Here is a 24,258-nt window from a genome sequence, read left to right on the forward strand (position 1 = left end):
CTCAAACTCCTGGGCTCAAGCAATTCTCTCCTCAGTCTCCCAAAGTGCTAGGATTACAGACATGAGCCACTGTACCCAGTCATTAGAGCAGAATTTCTAAGACCATTCAGCATCCCTGGCCAGAGCTAACAAGAGGGCACCAAATAGCACTGCTTTGCCTTAGCTCCAGCCTACGCGTGGGCAGAATAGTATGTCAGAACAATTTTTGAAAATTAATAATGTTAGTTGATCAATACATCATTGATATCAATTGAATAAAAAATAAAAACCACACGATCCTCTCAGTAGATGCAGAAAAAGCATTTGACAAAGTTCAACACTCCTTCACAACAAAAACACTCAAAGTAGAAATTGAAAAGTACTTCCTTAACCTAATAAGGGATATCTACAAAAAACCTACAACTAACATTGTACTTAATGGTGGAAGACTGAAAGCTTTCTCTCTAGGGTTAGGAACAAGTCTAGAATGTTTTCTCTCACCACTTCTATTCAACATTGTACTAGAAGTTCTAGTCAAGGTGAAAAAAATGAAAAAAGGCATACAGGTTGGAAAGAAAAAAGTAAAACATCTCTATTTGCAGATGACAAATTCTGGTATACAGAAATTCTAAGGCGTACCCTATAAACTATTAGAACTAATACATGAGTTTAGCAAGGTCAGGATATAAGATCAATATACAAAAAAATTAATTGTGGCCGGGCACGGTGGCTCAAGCCTGTAATCCTAACAGTTTGGGGGGGTGAGGAAAGAAGATTGCTTGAGTCCACGGGTTCAAGAACAGCCTGGGCAACTTGGCAAGATCTCATCTCTACAATAAATCAAAAAGTTAGCCAGGCATGATTGCATGTGCCTGTAGTTCTAGCTATTTGGAAGGCTGAGGCGGAAGAATCACCTGAGCCCAGCAGGTCGACGCTGGGGTGGCTGTGAGTGTACCACTGTACTCCAGCCTGGGCAACGGAGTGAGATTCCAACTCAAAAAAAAAAAAAAAATCAATTGTATTTCTATATACTTAAACAAACAATCGGAAAATGAAATTGAGGGAACAATTCCATTCAAAATAGCATCAAAGACCAGGCATGGTGGCTCACGTCTGTAATCCCAGCATTTTAGGAGGCGAAGGTGAGAGGATTGCCTGAGTCCAAGGGTTTGAGACCAGCCCGGGCAACTTGGCGAGACCTTCTCTACAATTAAAAAAAAAAATAAAATTAACCGGGCATGGTGGTGCATGCCTGTGGTTCCAGCTACTTGGATAGCTGAGGCAGAAGGATCACCTGAGCCCAGCAGGTCAAGACTGTGGTGGCCGTGAGCATGACACTGGGCTCCAGCCTGGAGAACAGAGTGAGACTCTCACTCAAAAAAAAAAAAAATTGAAAATTAAAAAAAAATGGCATCAAAAAGAATAAATCACTTAGAAATAAATTAAATTCATCAAATGAAGTGCCAGCCTTGTACTCTTAAAGCTACAAAACATTGTTGAAAGAAATTAAAGACAATCTAAATAAATGGAAAGATAGCCTATATTCATGGATTGGGAGACTTAATATTGCTAAGATGGCAATACTCCCCATACTGATCAACAGATTCAACATAATCCCTATAAAAATCACAGGGGAAATTGTTTCTTGGCCTTTTGGCTAAGATCAAGTGTAAAATTACAGGGGCTTCCTTGCAGAAATTGACAAGCTGATGCTAAAGTTCAAGTTACCTAGATTCAAGGGGTCGAGAGAAGCCAAAAACAATCTCGAAAAAGAACAAAGTTGGAGAACTCACACAATAGCCAAAGGGGGCAAGCAACCAAAGTGACCATCAACTGATGAATGGATAAGTTACATGGAACATATCTATACAAGAGAATATCACTGGGCAATAAAAAAGAAACAAAATACAGATACATGCTACAAAATGGGCAAACCTTGAAAACATGCTAAGTAAAACACCAGTCATAGAAGATCACATGTCGTATAATTCCATACCCGGAATAGACAGATCCACTGAGACAAAGAAAACTAGTGGTTGCCTAGTGGGAAGGTTGTGGGAAGGGGAGGGAGACCCTTGAGGAATGACTATTTATGGCGTTTCTTTTGGGGGCAATGAAAGTGTTCTAAAATTGATTGTAGTGATGGTCGCACAGCTCTGTCAATAGTGTTAAAAACCATTAAATTGTATGCAATGTATTGTGAACTGGCGTAAACTGGTGAACTGTATGATATGTGAATAATACCTCAATACATTTTTGGTGCACAGGCAAAGGGCAAGCCTTAGTTCTGAGCCCTCCCACACACCTTTCGGTCTCCTTTGAATCACATGTCTTCTCTTCCTCCCTTGCACACCCTCCTTTGTGCATTTTCCTGGAACTGAGACTCTTACACATGGGCAAGAACCACTTCTCATTCCACACCTCAGCTTCCATTCATGTTCTCTCCCTTGTCCTTTCTGGAGTTTGCTGTTCACTGTTGTATTCACCTGCTGGTGGGAATTTCTGTGCTAGAGTCTACGCTACCTGCCGTAGAGGAATTCACAACGCTTTACTGTTGGAATCCTGTGATAGTCTTGTAAAGGATTAAAGACAAACAAGTTTTATCACAAATGGGCTTACAGGACTTGCAGGGATTTTGTTTAAATCCGAAGTGCCTAGGAAGTAGGTGTACTGTACTAGAGTTATGTGTCAGTTGTTGAGAATTTCCCCTCATAGGCCCAAGGTCTCAGGATGCCACATTTGGCCACTCATTGCTTCAGTGATTTACTAGGAAAGGGAGAGAAAGCTCCTAAGAAGAGGCCCATCTAGCAATTTAATTTTTTATTCAGAGCCCTCCTGAATTAAGTTCACATAAAAGGGACTTGATCACAAGAATAATAAGAGCTAAGAATGCCATTTCTTTTTATTTCAAATTTAAGTAGAATATTAGCTAGCCTCTCATCCTAGAAGGCCTTTTATCTTCCTTCAGAGATTAATCCTTTTATTACTGTGTTGCTGTTATCACCTTTACAGCTTTCTTCCAGAAGTCAAGACCCCCTCCCTCCCACCCCTTGCCAGCCCAGTAAACACTACTCCACCTATGGCCCAAAAAGGGTTTGCTGGGGGAGTAACGCTCCCTTTGCCCCTGGCTTATAGGGATGACATTATTTTTCTAGTGGGCTTTTCTGTGAGAAGTTGTTTCTGTGGAACTTGAGCTCCACTGAGTTGTTTTTAAGAATTTGTTATAATTGCTGGGGGTGGGGTTACAGCTGGCTTTAATTTTTCTTTATGTGCTTATTTTATTTTTATTCTAGTGAATATGTTTTGAGTTCCTTCTATTTGCCAGATATGTGCCAACCACTGACAGAACAATAAGTAACACATAGACTCTCTCTGAGCTTCTAATCTACCGGGGGATTATACACAAGAAAAGCAGTGACCATGGAGTATATGATATGCCTCGACTGGGGATGCTGGGATGCTGTTGTGGGAGAACATAAAATGAATACCTGCCGGGCTTGGAGGCTCAACCTGTAATCCCAGCACTTTGGGAGGCCGAGGCAAGTGGATTGCCTGAGCTCGCGGGTTCAAGACTCACCTGGGCAACTTGGCAAGACCTAGTCTCTACAATCAAAAATCAAAAATTAGCCTAGCGTGGTAGCGTGCGCCTGTAGTTTCGGCTACTTGGAAGACTGAGGTAGAAGGATCGCCAGAGCCCAGCAGGTCGAGGTTGCGGTGGCCGTGTGTGTGCCACTGCACTGCAGCCTGAGCGATGGAGTGAGACTCCAACTCAAAAAAAAAAAAAAAAAAAAAAATATATATATATATATATATATATAAAATGAACACCACCCATATGAATGGGTCATAGAAGGTTCTAGAAGGAAGTCACTTTCAAATGAAGATGCAAACGATGAGTTATTGGCTTTATTTATTTTCTTCTATTTTCTACTTTTTTCTTGCAATACATCACTTATGGAATTTTATTAAAACATACAAGTTCATAATGGTTCCTGAAGCCCAAGACATACCTGGATATTCTATTAAGATATTTAAGGATGCTAACTCTCAGGGACACAGATGATATCATGCATTAACTTCAACAGGGCACAATAAAGCCTCCATCCCTGTGGGAAATGACTGCTCTATTCTCCATTTAATAGGTGTGAAAATAGATATAGTGATTCAGGTCTTCTGAAGCAGGGGCAGGGAAGGAAGTTGGATCATAAGGCCCTGGACTGTTCCTCTGAGATAATACATATTATACCACTGTCCTACATACTAGCTTGAGTGATGATGCTCGAAATCTTATTTACATTTTTCTTTTTTTGATTCAGGGGTCTCACTCTGTTACCCAGGCTGAAGTGCAGTAGCATGATCACACTTACCGCAGCTTTGACCTCCTGGCCTCAGGTCATCCATCCACCTTGGCCTCCCTAGTAGCTGGAACTATAGGCATGTGTCACCATGCCCAGATTGCTTTCTGACTTTTTTGTAGAGATGAGGTTGAGCTATGTTGCCCAGGTTGATCTTGAACTTGTGGGCTCAAGTAATCTTTCTGCCTCAGCCTCCCAAAGTGCTGGGATTACAAGTGTGAGCCACCGCACCCAGCCTGATGCTTGAAATCTTAATATGCACACTCTCCTCAACAAAGATAAATCAGTGCAGCTTAAAATAGTGCCCAATTTCCTCAAGAGGAAATTGCTCCTTTAGTTAACCACTGTAAAAGGCCCACCTCAGTTGATTGTTCTTCCAGCCTGAATAAATTCCTCCTAACAATAAAAAGTTGATATTTGCAGATAATTTTCCAATCTAATAATGATTGCTATTATTTTAGTCAGAGTCTTACTCTGTTGCCAAGGCTGGAGTGCAGTAGCACGATCACGGCTCCTTGGCTTAAGCAATCCACCCACCTCGGCCTTCCAAAGTGTTGCTATTACAGGTGTGAGCCACCGCGCCCAGCCTTCAGTCTAATCAAATAGGAAACTGACCATTTTATTTATTTTTTTGAGTCGTCTGTCACCCAGGCTGGAGTACGGTGGCACACTCATGGCCACTGTAGTCTCGACCTGCTGGGCTCAGGTGATCCTTCCACCTTAGCCTTCCAAGTAGATGAAACTACAGGCATGAGCCACCACGTCCAGCTAATTTTTAGTTTTATTATGGAAATGAAGTCTCGTCAAGTTGCCCAGGCTGTCTTGAACCCCTGGGCTCAGGCAATTCTCTCATCTTGGCCTCCCAAAGTGCTAGGATTACAGTCGTTAGCCACCATGCCTGGCGACAGTTTTACTTAACATGAGCTTCACCAACCCAAGTTTTCAGTTTACAGGGTTGTGACTTGCTTTCCTTTTTGCGACGTATTAATTCAAATTAGCAGAAATTTACTGTTGTAAGAAATGAGAGGCTCTATGTACAGAATTCTGAAATTTTAGATGTCTCAAAGATAGACATCACCTGCTTTGACATAGTCAGTCTGCATTTAAGTCCTGGCTCTGCCCTTACCATGTGACTTTGAACTAGTTATTTTCCTCTAAAAGCCTGTTTCCTCATCAGTAAAATGGATAAAGAGTTATAATATGTGTAAAGTATGTGTACTACATACTAGCTTGAGTGATGATGCTCGAAATCTTATTTTTCTTTTTCTGATTCAGGGGTCTCACTCTGTTACCCAGGCTGAAGTGCAGTAGCACGATCACGTTTACCACAGCTTTGACCTCCTGGCTTCAGATCATCCATCCACCTTGGCCTCCCTAGTAGCTGGAACTATAGGCATGTGTCACCATGCCCAGATTGTTTTTTGACTTTTTTGTAGAGATGAGGTTGAGCTATGTTGCCTAGGTTGATCTTGAACTCATGGGCTCAAGTAATCTTTCTGCCTCAGAATGTCTGGCACACAGGAAGGGCTCAGTAAGTGGCGAATGTCATCCTACCTCAAACAGGGAAAAGGTAAAGAGGACCTAGGACTGGAATGATGGGGGAGGTGGGTGCTAGCAGAGACACATGAGTCAGCAGGGTGATTTAGGGGATAGGTAGGACAATTTTCCATTTTGGCCACCATGAATATAAAATGTCAACAGGTCATCAAGATAGAGAAGACTGGAATTTAGAGCTGCCATTATTATTTATTAATAGCAAATAAATGTAGGAAAGATAAGTTTAACAAAAGACCTGCAGCTAAAAACAGCTAAAGGGCTGGGCGCAGTAGCTCATGCCTGTAATCCCAGCACTTTGAGAGGTAGAGACGAGAGGACTGCCTCAGTCTGGGCAACTTGGTGGGACTTCCTCTCAACAATCAATCAAAAAATTAGCCAAGCGTGATAGCACGTGACTGTAGTTCCAGCTACTTGGGAGGTTGAGGCAGAAGGATCCCCTGAGCCCAGCAGGTCGAGGCTGCCGATAGCCATGAGCATGTCACTGCATTCCAATCTGGTCTACAGAGTAAGACTCTGACTTAAAAAAAAAAATCATGACGTAATTAAAAATACATTACGTCAGTTTAGACGAATAAAAAAATGAGTATCAAAGGCCACCACACTGGGTCCAAGGGGCATCTCTACTACACAAGGCAACAGGATCCTTTGTGCTGTTGCTGGTCAAGAGAGCGGACCCATTGCTCCTTGACTTCCCAGGGTTTTCCTCAGGCAGACATGAGTAGAAGCCTCCTCCGCTCTTCTTTTGTCAGGGTCTCACTCTGCCACTCAGGCCCAAGTACAGTGGCAGGATCATGGCTCAGGCGACCCTTATGCCTCAGCCTCCTGAGTAGTTGGGACTACAGGCGTCCACCCCCATGCCTACTTTTTTGATTTTTTTTTTGTATAGACTTGGTCTGGCTATGTTGTTAGAACTCCTAGGCTCAAGCCATCCTCTCATCTTGGCCTCTCAAAGTGGTGGAATCACAGGTGTCAGCCACTGCGTTCAGCCCTCCTCTGCTCTTCAGAAGAGCTTGCTTGGATGTCTTGAATCTAGGATCCCAGGAATTGGAATGTGTCATTGGATACTTTTTGAGGTGTGAGTAGGTACAGCAGGGGCTGAGACCTTGCAGCTCAGACTTGCGACGATTAAGTAGCAACAAGATGACAACACGCTCAACCCTAGCCTTTCCTGAGGCAAGTGCGGCTCCAACCCTCATCAATGCTGATAAAACATGCCCAACCTTCCCTGGGTCACACAGTTCCTTCAAAACCATCTTTGCTTTATTTATCAAAGCAATATGCCCTGAACATCCTGACATACATTTTTTAAAATGTCATTTTATTTGCTGGGTTAAAGAAGTTTCCAATTTTAAGAAGGGTTTACATGACTTTTTTTTAAAAAGCGTATCTGAGTTTTAGAAGGAGTAAGACATACAAAACTTGAGTCTGTTGTTGCTGTTTTCAGCCAAATGCTTCATTCTGAAGCAGCAGCTGTTCTTGCTAATTAGGGGCCACTGATGGGCATATAGTGCTTAGACTTTTGCATCCATGCAACCGTTTCTGGGTTGGCCAAGAGACAGCTCATCTTCTGCTGCCTGCGTAATTTTGTCAGCAGAAAGCACGCATGGGTTTCTGGGCAGGAGGTGGCAGAGCTGGCTGGTTTCCACACACCATGAGCCAATTAGCAGCACACTTGGCCAGTGCACAAACACTTCCAGTGGCTTCCATGGGTGTGGAGACATCCTTGCCATGCCTTTTTCCTTCCCTTGAAAAACATGTATCCGGGTTGCCAAAACCCCTTTTACACAGCCACAGTCACTATTTTTGGAGCTTTGTTGGGTCTGAAGACAGAGCCCTGAAAAGGCTTTGCCTGCGCTTTATGCTGCCAGCACTTTCACATGAGATGCTCTTTCGACACCTTGGCAGAGACACCTGCCCTCTCCCCTCCAGAACATGAGGCCACCTATGTGACCAGCAGCAAACCAATTTAATGATATTCAGTCAGTTCACAGACTGGCTGCAAAAATGAACACAGTTCTTTTAAAAAGGAGATATATGTAGTGATAGTCTCATTAGTTTTCTCTATCACGAAAGCTCAGTTTGCACAGCAGGGCTTTTATTCCTCAAATGATAAATATTTCAAATACATCCCTCGACGGAGAAAACAACTTTGATGGTTACAGTCTATAAAGATGGTCTACAGAGATCATTACTAAGAAGCATTGTTGATTAATGAGCTGAAGCTAGAAAGACAAATGGAATGAGATGTGGTTTGGTTAAGCAGTCAAACTAAACAAATGTTTAGGGACAGAGTAAAAAGAGGGACAGAAAGGCTGGGAAGGGGGCCGTTTCTTGCATTCTCTGAACAATAGGATAGGAAGGCGGCAGGGACAAGGACATCAGACTCGGGGGCGGATGTGGCACATAATATTCATGTGAGAGAAAGGTGCAGGAAGGAGAGGGTCTGCTGGCTTTACACCTTTTGGAGATAACTTGGCCTTCTGGAAATCTGACTTGCTTGTTCAGTGGAAGCTCTGTTTCCATGGTGGAAAGACCACAATCTAAGCCAATGGGTCTTAAGTTTTCCCCTTCCCGTCCAATAACAGACTTAAAATTCTCCTACACGAGGCTGGGCGCGGTGGCTCACATTTGTAAACCCAGCACTTTCAGAGGCCACGTTTAAGGCCAAGAGTTCAAGACCAGTCAGAGCAATAAAGTGACACCCCGTCTCTACAAAAAAATAAAATAATCAACAGGGTGTAGTTGTGCATGCCTGTAGTCCTAGCTACTATGGAGGCTGAGGCAGGAGGATTAGTTGAGCCCAGGAGACTGCAGTGAGCTATTATCTATCATACCACTATACTCCAGCCTGAGTGACAAAGGAAGACCCTGTCAATAAAACAAACAAAAAACAAAAATGGAGTTGAAAATACATTTACGAGAAGCATTTATCTGGATTAGCAAGAGACAGAATTCAGTTAACTGCTGAGGCATTTAAAGTGGTCTTCTAGGTCATCTTATCCAACATCACAACCTGCCTATGGTAGAGACAAGAAAGATAATTCCTTACCCTATAAATATGGAGAGCTTTCGAAATAACCTAGGTATGCTAAGGTCAGGAAAAGCCAGCATTGCCAGCACCACAGGGGATCTTGAAAAATAAAGCCACATACCCGCATTTACGGAGCTGAGGGCTGCACGGGCAAGATCAGTCATCCTGGTCCCCTCTGAGGACCTGATGCAGACTTTCAAATCAGTATTTCTTCCCACTGGACCATGCAGCATGTTTCATACTGCAAAAATTATTAGGCAACGAGTTGGAAAATCATGGCAGCAATATGCAAATAACCGTGATTTCCTCTGTGCCTTCCACAGGAATCATGAAACTATCTGGTAGGCATTTTCCATTCCTAATAACCCGCAATGTGTTTAACTTTGTGTTCTGTGGACATAAAGCTCCAAGGAGTAGAATTTCTTAGGTCGAGTTGGTAAAGAGTACCAAGAGAAATAACACGGGCTGATTCTTAGGGATAAAAATCTCCTCTTACCTCTTATTTGAATCTCTCTTGGAATGCAGTAAAATCTTAGCTGCCTATAAAAGTGCACTACGGACATAAAGCAATCATATACAAAGCAGCTGAGCATGAGGTTAGGGATGTCAGAAGCCTGGGTTTGCTTGTTCCTCGTTCATCTCGGCCCAAGACGCTCTGATGCTATCAGCATGAAAATATTAAAAGACGTATATATGTCAAACACACCACTCCTCAGACTAAACTGTGTGCCTCTGCATGGGCGTCTGGGGCGGGAAGGGTCCTCGGGCACAATCCCCACAGAGTCAAAAGGCCATCTTGGATGTGGGCAAACCTCGCTGTACTTGCAGAAGACTTTGATTACAACACATTCAATGGTGAACAGGAGAGCTGCTGACTCTTGAACATATGAGTATATAAAAATCCCTTGCAATTCAGGTAGTCAAGAAAAGCACATACAAGGAAGCAACCCTCGCTTTTCTGAAAACTGTTTTACGTGTGAAAAGGTGACCAGGCATACTTGGAAATTCAAAGCGTAACATGTACATTGCAGGGGGAAAGGAGAAAACCTTTTGTCATGGTATCAGGCAGAAATGTACCTCAATTCACTTGATAAAGTTGGATATCCTCCTTGAATCAGACTAGGACCAAACACCTACTGAAAGGGGACCCTGGGTGGGGACAGGAGACCAGGAGAAAAGGAGCACCAGGTCCCATGCAGCGCTGAACTCGTCTAAGCCACCCTCGAGCACAGAGGAGGCGCCACCCCAAGCCCCAGATGCAGGATGTACCAGAACAGTCCCCAGATGGTGCTGCTCTCACTGTTTGGTGTGTCTGATGGTCTTAATTCAGCATAGGGAGAAAAGCCTTGATCGGTAAATTCAAAACTGTCACTGAATTTAAGCCATAAAGAAGGTTATGGAAGTTCCTGCAACACACACACATATAAGGACTTCCATTTACCTAATCAGAGCTATAATTATACAATGAACATTCCTGCTTTCATAAAGATTTGCTCTCTACACTGGAATGGTTAAAGAAAAAAGCATTGTCTAATTTTTATTTTTATTTTACACTTTCAAAAGATGGAACAGAGAGATAAAGTGGGACTAATGGCCCAAGGCCCAGGCCCAGCAAATACAAAAGCAGACTTTTCTGACTCGAAGTCCATCGAAATTCTGGGGAAGTTTCAGTGCCAAGGGAAGACCAGGGAAACTTGTTACAATCCACCCCACAGAAAGAATTCTACTGCTAACTGATCACAGTGTTCTAGCTAAAGCATAAGTTTAAAACTACAGAGGGTTTCAACTTAACATCTAAATTTCAAAATGTAGCATTTCAGCAACAAATCAGCTCAGGGAGCTCATCTCAAAAGTAGAAGAACAGAATGATTGCTCAGACTTCTGAAAAGCCAAGCTGATGCTCTCAGCTCCTGCTTAGGCAGACACATAGGGGGGCGGTGGCTCCTTGGCAGCGCCATTCCCGGTGGCATCATCGTACGGGGGTAACAGCACCTGAGGAGAAAGAAGGATGCTAAGAGTTAGTGCTTAAAAGTGGACACACATTCCCCAGAGGTTTGGTTTCAGCCAGACTTTTATGCAAAAAAACATTTTCTATAGTCTGGCCCAAGTTCAGTGTCCACAAGCAGACACATTTTGTTGAGAAACTCTTTGAATCCTTAAAAAAGCAAATGGGGAAAGACTCTAAGTCCTCTCTGAGTTTTCCTAACCCTGGATACATGTGCCTGGATGTTCATGGTGCCTTAGGTGGCCGGAGGGCTGTATCTCTAGGAATAAGGAGGAAGCAAGAGTCCTAGGTGAGTGCGTATGTGTGTATGTACAAACAAGGCAGACACACGGCTGACTACAGGAACTGCTCACGATCACGGGGAGACCCCTCAGGTGTAGTGGAAGACCCAAGGGTTTGGTATTAACCTGAACTCAAAAGCTGGCTCTGCCACATTTTATCAGAGCAGGTGGGCAAGTTATTTAACCTGAGTTTCCACATCTGCAAAATATGGATACCTGAGAATCAGAGGGGTATAAAATACCCAACACTCTGCCAGGCACATATCTGAAATGGCTGATGTTATTTGTAAATGTCTGGAGAGGAACAGAAAAGAAACAGCATTAAATTGATGAATAACCACCTTGTTTATATTTCAGCACAAAAATAGCAGCTTGTGGCCAGGCGTGGTGGCTCAAGCCTGTAATCCTAGCACTTTGGGAGGCTGAGGTGAGAGGATTGTCTAAGCCCACGGGTTCGAGAACAGCCTGGGCAACTTGGTAGAACCTCACCTCTATAATAAATCAAAAAATTAGCTGGGCGTGGTAGTACGCACCTGTAGTTCTGGCTACTCGGAAGTTTGAGGCGGAAGGATAGCCTGAGCCCTGCAGGTCGAGGCTGTAGTGGCCATGAGCATGCCACAGCACTCCAGCTTGGGTGACGGAATGAGACTCCAACTCAAAAAAGAAACCCAAACAAAACAGCATCTTGTAATTGTTTATGAATTGTTAACATAAGAAAACACTAGCTAATTTTGGTTTTCTTTTTTTTTTTGAGTTGGAGTCTCACTCTGTCACCTAGACTGGAGTGCAGTGGCTGCTCCCGGCCACCACAGCCTCGCCCTGCTGGGCTCCAGTGATCCTTCCGCCTCAGCCTTCCAAGTAGCTGGAACTACAGGCGCACGCTACCATGCCCAGCTAATTTTTTGATTTATTGTAGAGATGAGGTCTTGCCAAGTTGCCCAGGCGGGTCTCAAACCCACGGGCTCAGGCAATTCACTCACCTCAGCATCCCAAAGCACGGGATTACAGGCTGAGCCACCGAGCCCAGCTTGGCTTTCTTGTAGTAGAAAACAAAACAGAGCATATCAACTCAACATAATTGCCCTTTACTCAGTCAACAAATATTTACTATGCATCTACTAGGTGACAGGCACTGGGATACAAGATAATTAAGATAAAAGACAATTCCTGTCCATTACAAGTTCAGAGAAGATGAAATAAAACCTGGCACACCTAAAGTGATTTGTGGAAAGAGAAAGAATATTCACAAACAAAATTACACTTTGTTAGGTTTTCTGTCAAGGACATCATTTAGAATTAAAGTACTATTCAACAGTTTCAAGAATTTTCATTTATCCATCTTTTCAGTTCCTAGAGAGACAATACTGAAGTTTTCTAAGTTTCTGTTTTTGTCACAGTTCTCTCCCAAGCACCCACACACATATACCCACACAGGCACTCTAACACAACACACTTCATTTCTGCTTCTCTCCTTTTAGTCTTGGGCCTCCCGTGGGGCTGAAGCCCTGAGAATGGACCCAGTGTCTATTTGACAGTAGGACTCAGAAGATTGCAGATTAATGACTGAGGCGCCATCAGGCTGGCCCTGAAGAACCTGTGTGGGTTTGTTCATTCAGTGGGGAAGAGGCGCTGGCCACCTAGGCAGAGGGTGTCTACTGGTTAGGCTCCAATCAGGATACAAGCCACACAGTAATCCAGACAAAGTTTAATAACGATTTACTAACAGAGGACTGAAGAAAATGAGCAATCGACTGGGGGGGGCGCTAGTGGACGCTGGTGTTGAGGGAGGGCACCCACAGTAGAAACAGGCGCATTGAAAGGTCCCCTCCCCAAGGCTGGGAGGAGACACTGTTGGAGGGGGTGAGGCTGAAACTCCTTGGGTGGTAGAGAAGCTTTCTGGCTGAACCAGGCAGTGGCCAGTATGCAAAACACCTGCTGAGATGTTGCTGACCAGTTCACAAGTGAGTGGTTCCCAGGAGGTGCCACTTGCCCCGGAAACCACCTACTGCGGGTGTGTGATAGGGAAGCCTGGCTTGAGGAGGTGCCACCACTGCTGTGAACCTGGGGGCCACTGTCAACAAGATCCACCTGCTCCGCAGGAGCACACAGGAAGCAGGAAGAGAAAACCCCTCCCTCCTCCAGTGCCCCCTACTGACAAGGCTTAACAGGGTCAGCTGGTAAAAAGAAATGACCAGGCTCAGCCCCAAGCAGGCTGGAGACATGGGAGCTGGCAAGTGAGAGGCAGATAAGGGCACAGTAACATAGGCAGCGGCAACGGGCCCTGGCAGCTTCAGGGCCTTGGCTCCCAAAAGAGGTGGTGACCTTGCACCTGCACCCTATGTATTTTAAACTGCAGGCGCTCCCCAAGGCACAGCCTGGGGGCAAATGTTCAATGCATGCTGAAAAGGCAAGGTGTACCAAGATGCACACAGCATGAGGCCAAACGAGGCAGGGACACCCTTCTGGTGCTCTCCCCACAGAAAGAACCAGCCACTCACATCCATCAAGCCAACATAAACTGAGCACCAACTGTCCCCGGCCCCCAGGAGCGGCAGCTTGAACCAGAAAGCACATTCCTGTCTCCTAAGGGCCTTACGGTCTGGTGGAGGCAGAGAGTCCGGCAAAACAGGTCAAAGTCAGCATGATCAGCATGTGAGGATAGACAAGATGTTCACAAACAGAGAAGGACAACCCACTCGGGTTGGGTGGAGGGTCCAAGAAGCCTCTCATAGGATGGCAGGAGACGACCAGGTGTGGGGTAAGGAGGATGACATTCCCAAAGGGAGGTTAACAGGGAGGTTGAAGCAGGGTACTTTCTGGGTCTGCAAGGGGTTTGTTATGGAACCCTTCCGGAAGAATGTTTTGAAGCTGGAGGTGGAAAGACAGAGGAGGGTCAGAGCATGAAGAGAGCCTCCTGGCCCGCCTTGAGGTCCACCCAGGCTCTAACAGCAGCCCCTCCATTACAAATCCTGTCTCAGCCAGAGCTGAGGGGGCAAGAAATGTATCCTCTAAAAACAAGGGCTCTCTTCCCTGCAAATGCACGTCTGACTTTGGGACTGAGCCCCAGCAAACCTGTGGGCACAGGTGTGCCTGTATATGCATGCACACTAGATACAGTAACCTATAACAAGCAGAAACAGCTGTGATCAACACCAGAAATATTATACTTAGCATGACTGTGCTTCAGCACAATGTTCCACCACATTAAACAATTAACTGATTCACATTTATCATTATCTTTGGAGAAATTACCCTAAAACACAGTAGAACTACTTAAAGAGAAGTTAAATCAGCCATCATATTCAACATCTTTTTTCTGAGGAAAATGCAAAACTCAAACCATATTCTCCAAAAATATTCACTGAAGTCCAACAAAATTTTCTTTAAAAGAAAGAATATACATATGCTACAAACTTGCTTTGCCAAAATAAAACTCTTACTTTTTTTTTTTTTTGAGTTGGAGTCTCACTCTGTCGCCCATACTGGACTGCAGTGGCCGCTCCCGGCCACCGCAGCCTCGACCTGCCGGGCTCCAGCGATCCTTCCACCTCAGCCTTCCAAGTAGCTGGAACTATAGGCGCGTGCTACCATGCCCGGCTAATTTTTTGATTTATTGTAGAGATGAGTTCTTACCAAGTTGCCCTGGCGGGTCTCGAACCCGCGGGCTCAGGCAATCCACTCACCTCAGCCTCCCAAAGGCACGGGATTACAGGCTGAGCCACCGAGCCCAGCTAAAACACTTACATCAAATATGATGATCTGTCATTATTTCTTGCTATTCATTTTCAAACTTTTTTAAAGTTCCAATTTAAACCAGTACTTTAACATACTAAGAGCCTTTTCTTTCAAAGGTTCTATTGCCTTCGACCCTTGACTGGAAGGTCAAGATGCCTGGAGGAGAATTTCTCTCACCAAAGTTTCTGATACCCTCCCTTGTTTTCACTTTTCCATCACCACATACTCAAATGCTCACTGCTGACTGTAAAATATTCTTCACATGACCTCTTGACCCCTTTCCACCTGGAATTCATTTTAAATCCTTGTAGGGTCAGCACCTTCTTTTTATCTAAAAGATGCTGATACTGTTGATGATTTAAAGCAGGCATACAGCTCAGGACAGTTAATAATGTGGTGCCACAAAATCTTTTAACATCATGTGTTTTCTGGTATCTATCTTCTTCATGGTCCTGTGCGTAGTTCGTTCCATTTTTGAAGTTCACAATCACTCCTTATTCATGACATCGATTTTTAGCAGCGCATACATTTGTGAGCAGCTGTTTTCAATTAAGAAGCACACGAAGAGCAAAATTCAAACACTTCTGATGAGCACCTTGAGAACGCCCTAAGAATGGCAACCACTTCCATCGAAGCAGACATGGATTACTTTTACAAAAACAAGGTCAAATTTCCCACTGGTTTTATATTTGCAATCTTTATAATAAAAAAAATTGTTTTAAGTCTTATTATGTATATACATTAACTATATTATATAATTTATGTGTGGTCCAAGACAATTTCTCTTTACTGGATGGGGCCCAGGGAAGCCAAAAGGTTCAACACCTTGACCATTTTTTTTTTTTTTGAGTCAGAGTCTCATTCTGTCACCCAGGCTAGAGTGGAGTGGCACATGCACAGCCACCACAGCCTCAACCTGCTGGGCTCAGGGGATCCTTCTGCCTCAGCCTTCCAAGTAGCCGGAACTACAGGCATGTGCCACCACGTCCAGCTAATTTTTGATTTATGGTAGAGATGAGGTCTTGTATGTTGTCCAGGCTGGTCTTGAACTGCTGGGCTCAGGCAATCCTCTTGCCTCAGACTCCCAAAGTGCTGGTTATAGGCGTGAGCCACCACACCCGGCTGGACACCCTTGATTTTTTTTTTTTTTGAGTTGGAGTCTCACTCTGTCACCCAGGCTAGAGTGGAGTGGCACAGTCACAGCCACCACAGCCTCAGCTCAACACCCCTGATTTTTTTTTTCCCCCGAGTCGGGGTCTGTCACCCAGGCTAGAGTGGAGTGGCACACTCACAGTCACCACAGCCTCAGCCTGCTGGGCTCTGACGATCCTTCCGCCTCAGCCTTCCAAGTAGCTGGAACTACAGGCATGCGCTACCACGCCCGGCTAATTTTTGATTTTACTGTAGAGAGGAAGTCGCGCCAAGTTGCCCAGGTGGGTCTCGAACACGCAGGCTCAGGCAATCCACTCACCTCAGCCTCCCAACACCCGTGGATTTAAAGGAAGGGCTGGTGAAGACAGGACTGCCACACTGTTTCTATTGTAGTCTGTCAATACTGACTACAAACACTTGCTATTTTTCTTTTCAAAAAGGATCGATGAAGTACTTCAAAATCTGAGAAAATATGCTCATTAAGATGCCATACAGCAAAAGTGGTGATGACTGTATCATTATGACAGTTTTAGAAGTTGGCATATAGTTAAATCCAGTCTCTTATTTTGTTTTTAAGAACTGAACAATTCAAAATGAATGACCAAAAAATAATCTCTGAGGACTAAGAATATAGGTCATGTCCTGCTTTTAAAGCCATTGCCTGGCAAGCAGCAGCTACTCAGCAAGCAGATAAACACAAATTCATTAGTCAGAAACCTCAAACACACACTGCTTTCCTCCAAGCAATTCTAACCTAAGCACAGTCCCCTGGAGTTTGTCTAAACACGATCTTAGCTATGGAGTCTATGACAGTAGAATTCTCTTCCACATAGAGGGAAGGATCCCTCTTGCTAATGACTCAGAACTTCATTAGGAAGATTACCATCTGTCTCTATATAATGTCTCTTCTATTGGAGTTGTCATACTAGGTGAAAGACCGCTGGTGGGAAAGCAGCTCATCACTCATTTCAGATCAACTCAACAAAGACTGGAGTGGTACCAGAGGAAACCCCATTCTTCTTAGCTACATCAACATATAGAACTGTTAGCAGGAGAAATAAAGCAACGGCAGAGGCTGCAAAATCTAACATCCCAGAATAAAAGTGATTCCAACTGTGCATAAATCCACAAGTCATTGAAAATCTGGGAAATGAACCCGCTTCACCAAATAATAAATGATAAAATGCTCAAGAGAAAAGAACTATTTTGGTAAAAATAGGAAATGTTTGGGTACCATGGTTAGAATTGGACTTTTACTACATTAGAGTGAAGTCACTAAAAGGCTTATTTAGAACTCTACAGATGGCAGCATTACATTCCCAAAAGTATTCAACTGCATCTTGTATATGTTTATTTTCCTGGGGAGAGTGTCCAGAGTTTTCATCAGGTTCTCAAAAAAATATCCTTGGAGATTCTGGGGTCTAAGACTGGGGGGAAATGGCCCCGCAGTATAAGGCACAAGATGATTGCGTGGTAGTGCTCACTGGCTCCCCACATCCTGATAAGGAGAGGTAACGCTGAAATGAAATCAAGGCCCAGATGACAACTGTGTGGCACCTCATCTACCCTGCAGCAGGACAAGGAGAAGCCTCAGGAAAGAAAGAGAACTGACAGATGACCTTACAGAGTCAAACTTTTAGAAAATAACACTAATAGGTACTTGACAGATCCAATAGCCACTTCGAAAGGACTGGGGCTAGGTAGAAGGTAAAAACCTTGGCAATTGAAAAACAAGGCAAATGTTAGGTAGGGAAAAATAGGAGTTGCACAAGAAAGGGAATGTGCACTACAGGGCTCTGTGCTGAACAATATTCACAGATTCACACAGAATCATAGTTAACACTAACTGATGACATAAGCAAAAAATCTGAGAGGTCAAAAGCTATCTCAAATGGACCATCAATAATAAGCAATATAGTCACATTATTTTTAAATATGGGAGTAAACTGTCATCCCAGCACTTTGGGAGGCAGAGGTGAGAGAATTGCTTTAAAAATATAATTGTGAGTCGGGTGTAGTGCCACTGTACCCCAGGCTGGGTGATAGACATTTTAAAACAAACAATCTCCCCCCACCCCACACACAGTTCCCAAAATGTATACATATTTTAAGAGATGCTATCTATGTATTATTTTTAGTCCACCATAATCAGGAGTATCTGAACGTTGAAGGTAACCACTATGAGTACCTCTTGTAAATGCAGAAGTCAAACTTGTTATTAGTCTATATTTAGTATTACAATTTTAATACAGTTTTTTTCCTTTCTTAAAATGTGTATGTATTTTTTTGGCACCCTGTATATACTGTCATACTCAGTAAGATGAACATAAGTCACGTTTGACTTCTGCAATTACAAGAGGTGCTCAAAGTGGTTACCATCAGTGTCCAGACACTTCTGTTTATGGCGACCATCTCTTAAAATAGGTATACATTTTTTGGCAACCCCCCCCCCGCCCCGGTATATGTGGATTATCATAGCAGTCATGATAGAAAGAGGAAATCAGTCATCTAAGGATGTGGGCGGGCAAAGACCTACCCCAATCCTGTGGTTTTCCCAGGTAAGCCACGGGTTTGCCTATGTGCTTCTGCAGCCTAAAAGCAAGCTCAACTCAAGAGGTGAGTTTCAACACAAGGAAGGGCAGTAGGGACTGAACATGTGCAGTACAGACACTAAATAAAGCAACCGTGCTGTTTGACGTTAATACCTTGGAGTTAACATGTTTTCATAGAGAAATCCTCCAGTCCTGTGAAACCCAACCTCCAAGTTGAAACATAATCTAGAAGTACCCAAAACACCAACAGAAACGAGAAAACTAGGATGTCAGTTGCTTCGGCATGGAAGGAACATGGCAAGACCAGTGAAGTCCATGAGCACGAGACCAGTGCCACACTGCACTGACTGTGAAGTGAGTTCCAGTATTACAACAACATGCAAAATAAGATAACTGAGTGTTAAAATGACCCCAAAATAAGGCCAAATGGCAATGTATTGGGTTTTGAGGTTTTCATTTCTACATATACAAAGATAGATTGATAGAGAGAAACAGAGAAGGGGGAAAGAAAGAAATGTGCTAGTTTTTTTCAGGTAGTAAACTAGAATAGGATTTTATACCATGGATCTTTATATGAAAGGCAGCAAGTAATACTGTACATTATAGCCTCCGCTACTGTTTTTCAAGACTTTAGCAACTGTTTTCTAAGCAAATGATTCCTTTATTGATTTTCCACTATAGTTTGTTAAATATAAGCTTGATTTAGACAATACATATGGGAGCACTAAAATTTTTGCAGGAAAAAGATAACCTTAGAAAGAACCCAAAGATTAGGGGACGCTGTCTGTCAGTTCTTTTGCAGAGGAAAGCTCAACTCTGATCTATCTAGGCTGAAAGTCAGGGCTGCAACTTCTCTGAAATGGTTCAAATAGCTGGCCTATAATTGCCTAGAAAACACAAGCCTAAGCCTGGGTCCAGTAAAGTAAATTATGTAGGTAAAATAGGACCTGTTACTTGTTTTTTGGATGACCTGGAAGCTAAGAACTGCTTTTTCATCATTTAAAGGATTAAAAAAAAGAAGAAAAAAGAAAGAAAAATGCTTTATGATGTGATAAATTATATGAAATTCAAGTTTCAGTATTCACCAAAAAAGTTTTATTGAGAGACAGTCACACTTATTTACATACTGTCTAAGTCTGCCTTTGAGCGATAACAGCAGAATTGAATAGTTATGACACAGACCACATGGCCCACAAAACCTGAAATATTTACTATCTGGCCCTATATAAAGATTGCCTGTACTAGGGAAAAACATTGCCCTGAATTGTGACCTTGGAAGGTATGATCCTGTCAGATGAGAAAGTACACAGCCTCCAAACAATCTCATTATTTGGCACTTAAATCTTCCAAAGTTCCATTTAAATTAATCTCAAATGGCCAAAATATTTATTTTCTCCTTTATCACCATTTGCTGCATGTCTAGTCGTCTACAATGCATCTTGCTTAAAACATACAGTGCTTACATTAAATGTTTTGTCTTAAATTGGTCACAGCACATTTGCCTATTTATGTGAACTTCCTTTACTCAGACCAAACACGAAAGGGGAGATTGTTGAATCATAAATCTCCATGAGTAACCAAAATAACCATTTGGAGCCAGGCTCGGTGGCTCAGCCTGTAATCCCAGCGCTTTGGGACTCCAAGGTGAGTGGATTGCCTGAGCCTGTGGGTTCAAGACCCGCCCAGGCAACTCGGTGAGACCTTATCTCTACAATAAATAAATTAGCCGGGCGTGGTAGCGCGCGCCTGTTCCAGCTACTTGAAAGGCTGAGGCGGAAGAATCGCTGGAGCCCAGCAGGTTGAGGCTGTGGTGGCCGGGAGCGGCCACTGTACTCCAGTTTGGGCGACAGAGTGAGACTCCAACTCAAAAAAATAAATAAATAAAATTAAATTAAATTAAATTAAATAACCATTTGGGCATTTGCCATAGAATCATCACAAAGTCTGGGTTTATTTCTAAGGTTTTAGATTAACTGTTTCCAGACTTTTTGAAAGCCTCCACCTGTAATATATAAATAACGCAAACATAACTCCCATGTTTTTTATTCTAAAGTATCCATCTCTGTATATTTTAACATCTCTCAATCTTTTTTTGAGTCAGAGTCTCACTCTGTCGCCCAGGCTGGAGTGCAGTGGCACAGTCACAGCCACCCCAGCGTCAACTTGCTGGGCTCTGGCAATCCTTCTGCCTCAGTCTTCCAAATAGCCAGAACTACAGGCATATGCTACCATGCCCGGCTATTTTTTGACATATTGTAAAGATGAGGTCTTGCCAAGTTGCCCAGGCTGTTCTCAAACCCGTAGGCTCAGGCAATTCCCTCATCTCAGTCTCCCAAAATGAGCTAGAATTAACACCATTTGAGCCACCATGTCTGGCCACATCTCTCAATTTAAGCTGGGCCTTGTAATTGTCAGTACTTTACAATAAGGGGTATCTAATATAATGTTGCAAGCTGCTAATGATGGCAGCTTGTACTCAATCCATCCAGTATACCAGGAGATGGGGGAAACACATATGGGGGAATTCTAATGAGAAAGCATCCCCTTACCTATAGTAAGAAATCTTTTCCAAAAGCAAATAAGGCAGTTGATTTTAACCCTGACTCACTGCAAAATTGCTCTGAGTTATCCTCTCCTGATAATACAGGAAGAAGTCATTATTTCCCTACTTCTCAGCAGAGAAACTATCCAACTTCTCTGATAGACTGTATTCATAACAGAACTCACAATACAGAAATCTTCTGAATTGGAGCCAACATTTCCCACTGGCAAGATATTTAGGCAAAAATGCCAAAATAACAGCAGCCCATACTGAAAGTTAAAATGGTTTGGTGCATTTAAATATTTATGATATTTAAATATTAGATATTTACATACCAAGGAAACAGAAGACACGAGCAGTGTAGTATCATCACAGTAACCCTATCAGAGGCATCTCAGCGACTTCCTCTGTATCCCCAAGCCTGAATGTGCGACGCCACCTACTGTACACATCGCCTCCCTGACTATACACCACTCCAGGGGGCCCCCGCTCTGCAGTGCTCAGCTGCTGCCAGAGGACATGGGTTGGAAAGCAGGGCCGCAAGAACTGCTTAGAATCAGACTCAGGCTCCCATCTTACCTGACTCTGCCGCTCACACCATTCCCTTCCTCCCTCCCCCGTGCTAATGGAAAGGGAGAAACAACTCCTCATTCTCCCAATACCCCCTATTAATTCCCTGTTACAATCTAATCTGTGTCTACAAGCTGGGTCTCTTCATAGCTATAATCACGATACTATATTCTGCTTTTCAAAACGTCACAAGTCTTTCTTCTGCTGCTAATAATGATTTTTCTGGCTATAAAGACATTTTACAAAGACGATTGGACACTTTTGCTATTAAAAACAATGCTGCATGAACATCTTACACATTTTTATTACTTCCTTAAGATACATTCCCAGGAACCCATCCTAGAATGTTAAAAGCTAAAATTCAATGCCTTGTTTGTCCCCAGGGTAAAACTGATATGGACTGTTTGAGGCACCTGTGATTAAATAAGAAGTCAAGTTCTGTGTGTGTTTTAAAGTAAAATATGGTTCACAATGAAATCAGTTTATTTGAAATGTTCTTCCAGAACTTTAGGTTTCAAATAGCAGAGTGTTGATCTAATTGCTCCAGACGTCCATTCTCCACACACCTCAAGAACCCCAGACTCAAAGCCTCCTAACATTTCAGAGTGTACATGTCATTTTTTCAAATGTTGCTCTGGATGAAATAACTGGAAAGTTATATGGCTTGGAGATCACTTCTAGCAGACCAGGACGTCTAAAAAGTGCTACATTTTGCTAATCGGAGAATAGTATGCACAAGATTAGAAATATGAGCCAAGCTAATGCATTGTCAGTCTGAACCTCAGTCAAGGAAGGGCTCTCAGGAGGAACTACTCCATTCTCACCCAGAGGCCTTTATGTTAAAACCAAAACATAAAGTTATGGTTTTAACATAAAGCCAAGCACAGTGGCTCACACCTGCAATCCCAGTACTTTGGAAGGTGAAGATGAGAGGATTGCCTGAGTCCAGGGGTTCAAGACCAGCCTGGGCAAGTTGGCGAGACCTCGTCTCTACCATAAATAAAAAAAAAATCATCTGGGCATGATAGCACACATCTGTGTTTTAGGCTACTTGGAAGGCTGTGAGCATGCCATTGCACTCCAGCCTGGGTGACAGAGTGCGACTCCCTACTCAAGCAACAACAACAAAAAACTCAACAGACAAGTATATCTGAGTCATCTTCATGTGAGACATCATCAGGAAAATGAGTGGGCTGGGGTAAAGGAAGCAGGACTGTACAGTACAATTTTAGATAAGGCAGGTGCCCTGGTGCTGAAAAGTTTACTTCTAACCTTTTCTGCCACTTCTTTTCTCTGAGTCACCCACTCCTACCGGGCACTGTGCTAAAAAGCGAAAACTAGCAAACAAACAAAAACCGGAAAGTCTCACTGCTTTTTATTTTGTATTGAGTTGGGGTCTCACTCTGCCACCCAGGCTGGAGCGCAAATGGCATGATCACCACAGTCATGGCTCACTGGGCTCAGGCAATCCTGCCTCAGCCTCATGAGTAGCTGGGACTACAGGTGTGTGCAACTACGCCTGGTTAAATGTGTGATTTATTGTAGAGAAGAGGTTAAGCCAAGTTGCCCAGGCTGGTCTCAAACCCCTGGGGGCTCAGGTAATCCTCTCACCTCTGCCACCCCCAAAAGTGTTGGGATTACAAACGTGAGCCACCATGCCCAGCCCCCAATGCTTTTAAAGTTTATGACTGTACTTGAGATGAATCTTCTAAATGAACAAGTGTCCACCTGTCTCACTCCTCCCTCATTCTTAGGCAAACACAGTCAGGCGCTGTGGTGATAACAAGGTCCCAGATGCAGTCCAGCCAACATCAATTCAGGAGATGAGTGGTCAGAACAGAACGGAGCCAGGCTGCTCACACTGTAATCACCCTACTGCCTACTGCCACTCGCTGGCCCACAGGGATCTCGGGAGGACACCCATTTGGTGTCTCCATTTCCTATTTCCTCTCTTGTAAAATGCAATCATAGGACCTACCTCAAAGGACTTGGTCAGTTAAACTGAGTTAATTTATGTAAAGCACTCACAGAGAACCTGGGGTGGAAGGGGAGGTGCACGCAGGGTGGCGCGGCTACACAGTGTCAAGGAAAACCCACAATGCAAACACTAGAGGGAGGGAGTAGCATAGCAGGTAAAGCAGAGTAGTGCATCACTGAAGGTACTGGACCCTGCTGGAGAACACAGTGGATACCCTGTCTAGGGGGGGTTGGTTAAGCCAGAAACCATCAAGGTGTGGCCCCACCCCGCATGGGGGGGTGGTTTTATGTCCAGTTATAATCCAAGATCCTGAAGAAGAAATAGTGCTACCTCATATGCCATCAGGGATCAACTATCAACCAGCTCCTACAGCTCTCCCCTCACCCCTCCTACAGCTGTCTGCCCCACCCACCTGCAGCTCTCTCCCCCATCCCTCCCACAGCTCTTCCAATCCACCCCTCATAAAGTTCTCCCCCATCCCTCCTACAGCTCTCTGCCCCCACCCCTCCTAAAGCTCTCAC

The 24,258-nt window shown here is 43.7% G+C and overlaps 1 protein-coding gene across 1 annotated transcript in view; it reads right to left on the reverse strand.

Moving 5' to 3' along the window:
• Window positions 1-10,432: 10,432 nt before the first annotated feature.
• LAPTM4B (lysosomal protein transmembrane 4 beta) overlaps window positions 10,433-24,258 on the reverse strand; it is a 44,673-nt gene continuing 30,847 nt past the window's right edge. The window contains exon 6 of the mRNA XM_021712127.1: window positions 10,433-10,914. Coding sequence (XP_021567802.1) covers window positions 10,837-10,914 — 78 coding nt within the window. The 3' untranslated portion in view covers window positions 10,433-10,836. The remainder of the gene's footprint in view (window positions 10,915-24,258) is intronic.

This window comes from Carlito syrichta, unplaced genomic scaffold (assembly GCF_000164805.1).
Source record: "Carlito syrichta isolate Samal-C Ts95f unplaced genomic scaffold, Tarsius_syrichta-2.0.1 Scaffold303102, whole genome shotgun sequence".
In the NCBI taxonomy this organism is placed as follows: domain Eukaryota; kingdom Metazoa; phylum Chordata; class Mammalia; order Primates; family Tarsiidae; genus Carlito; species Carlito syrichta.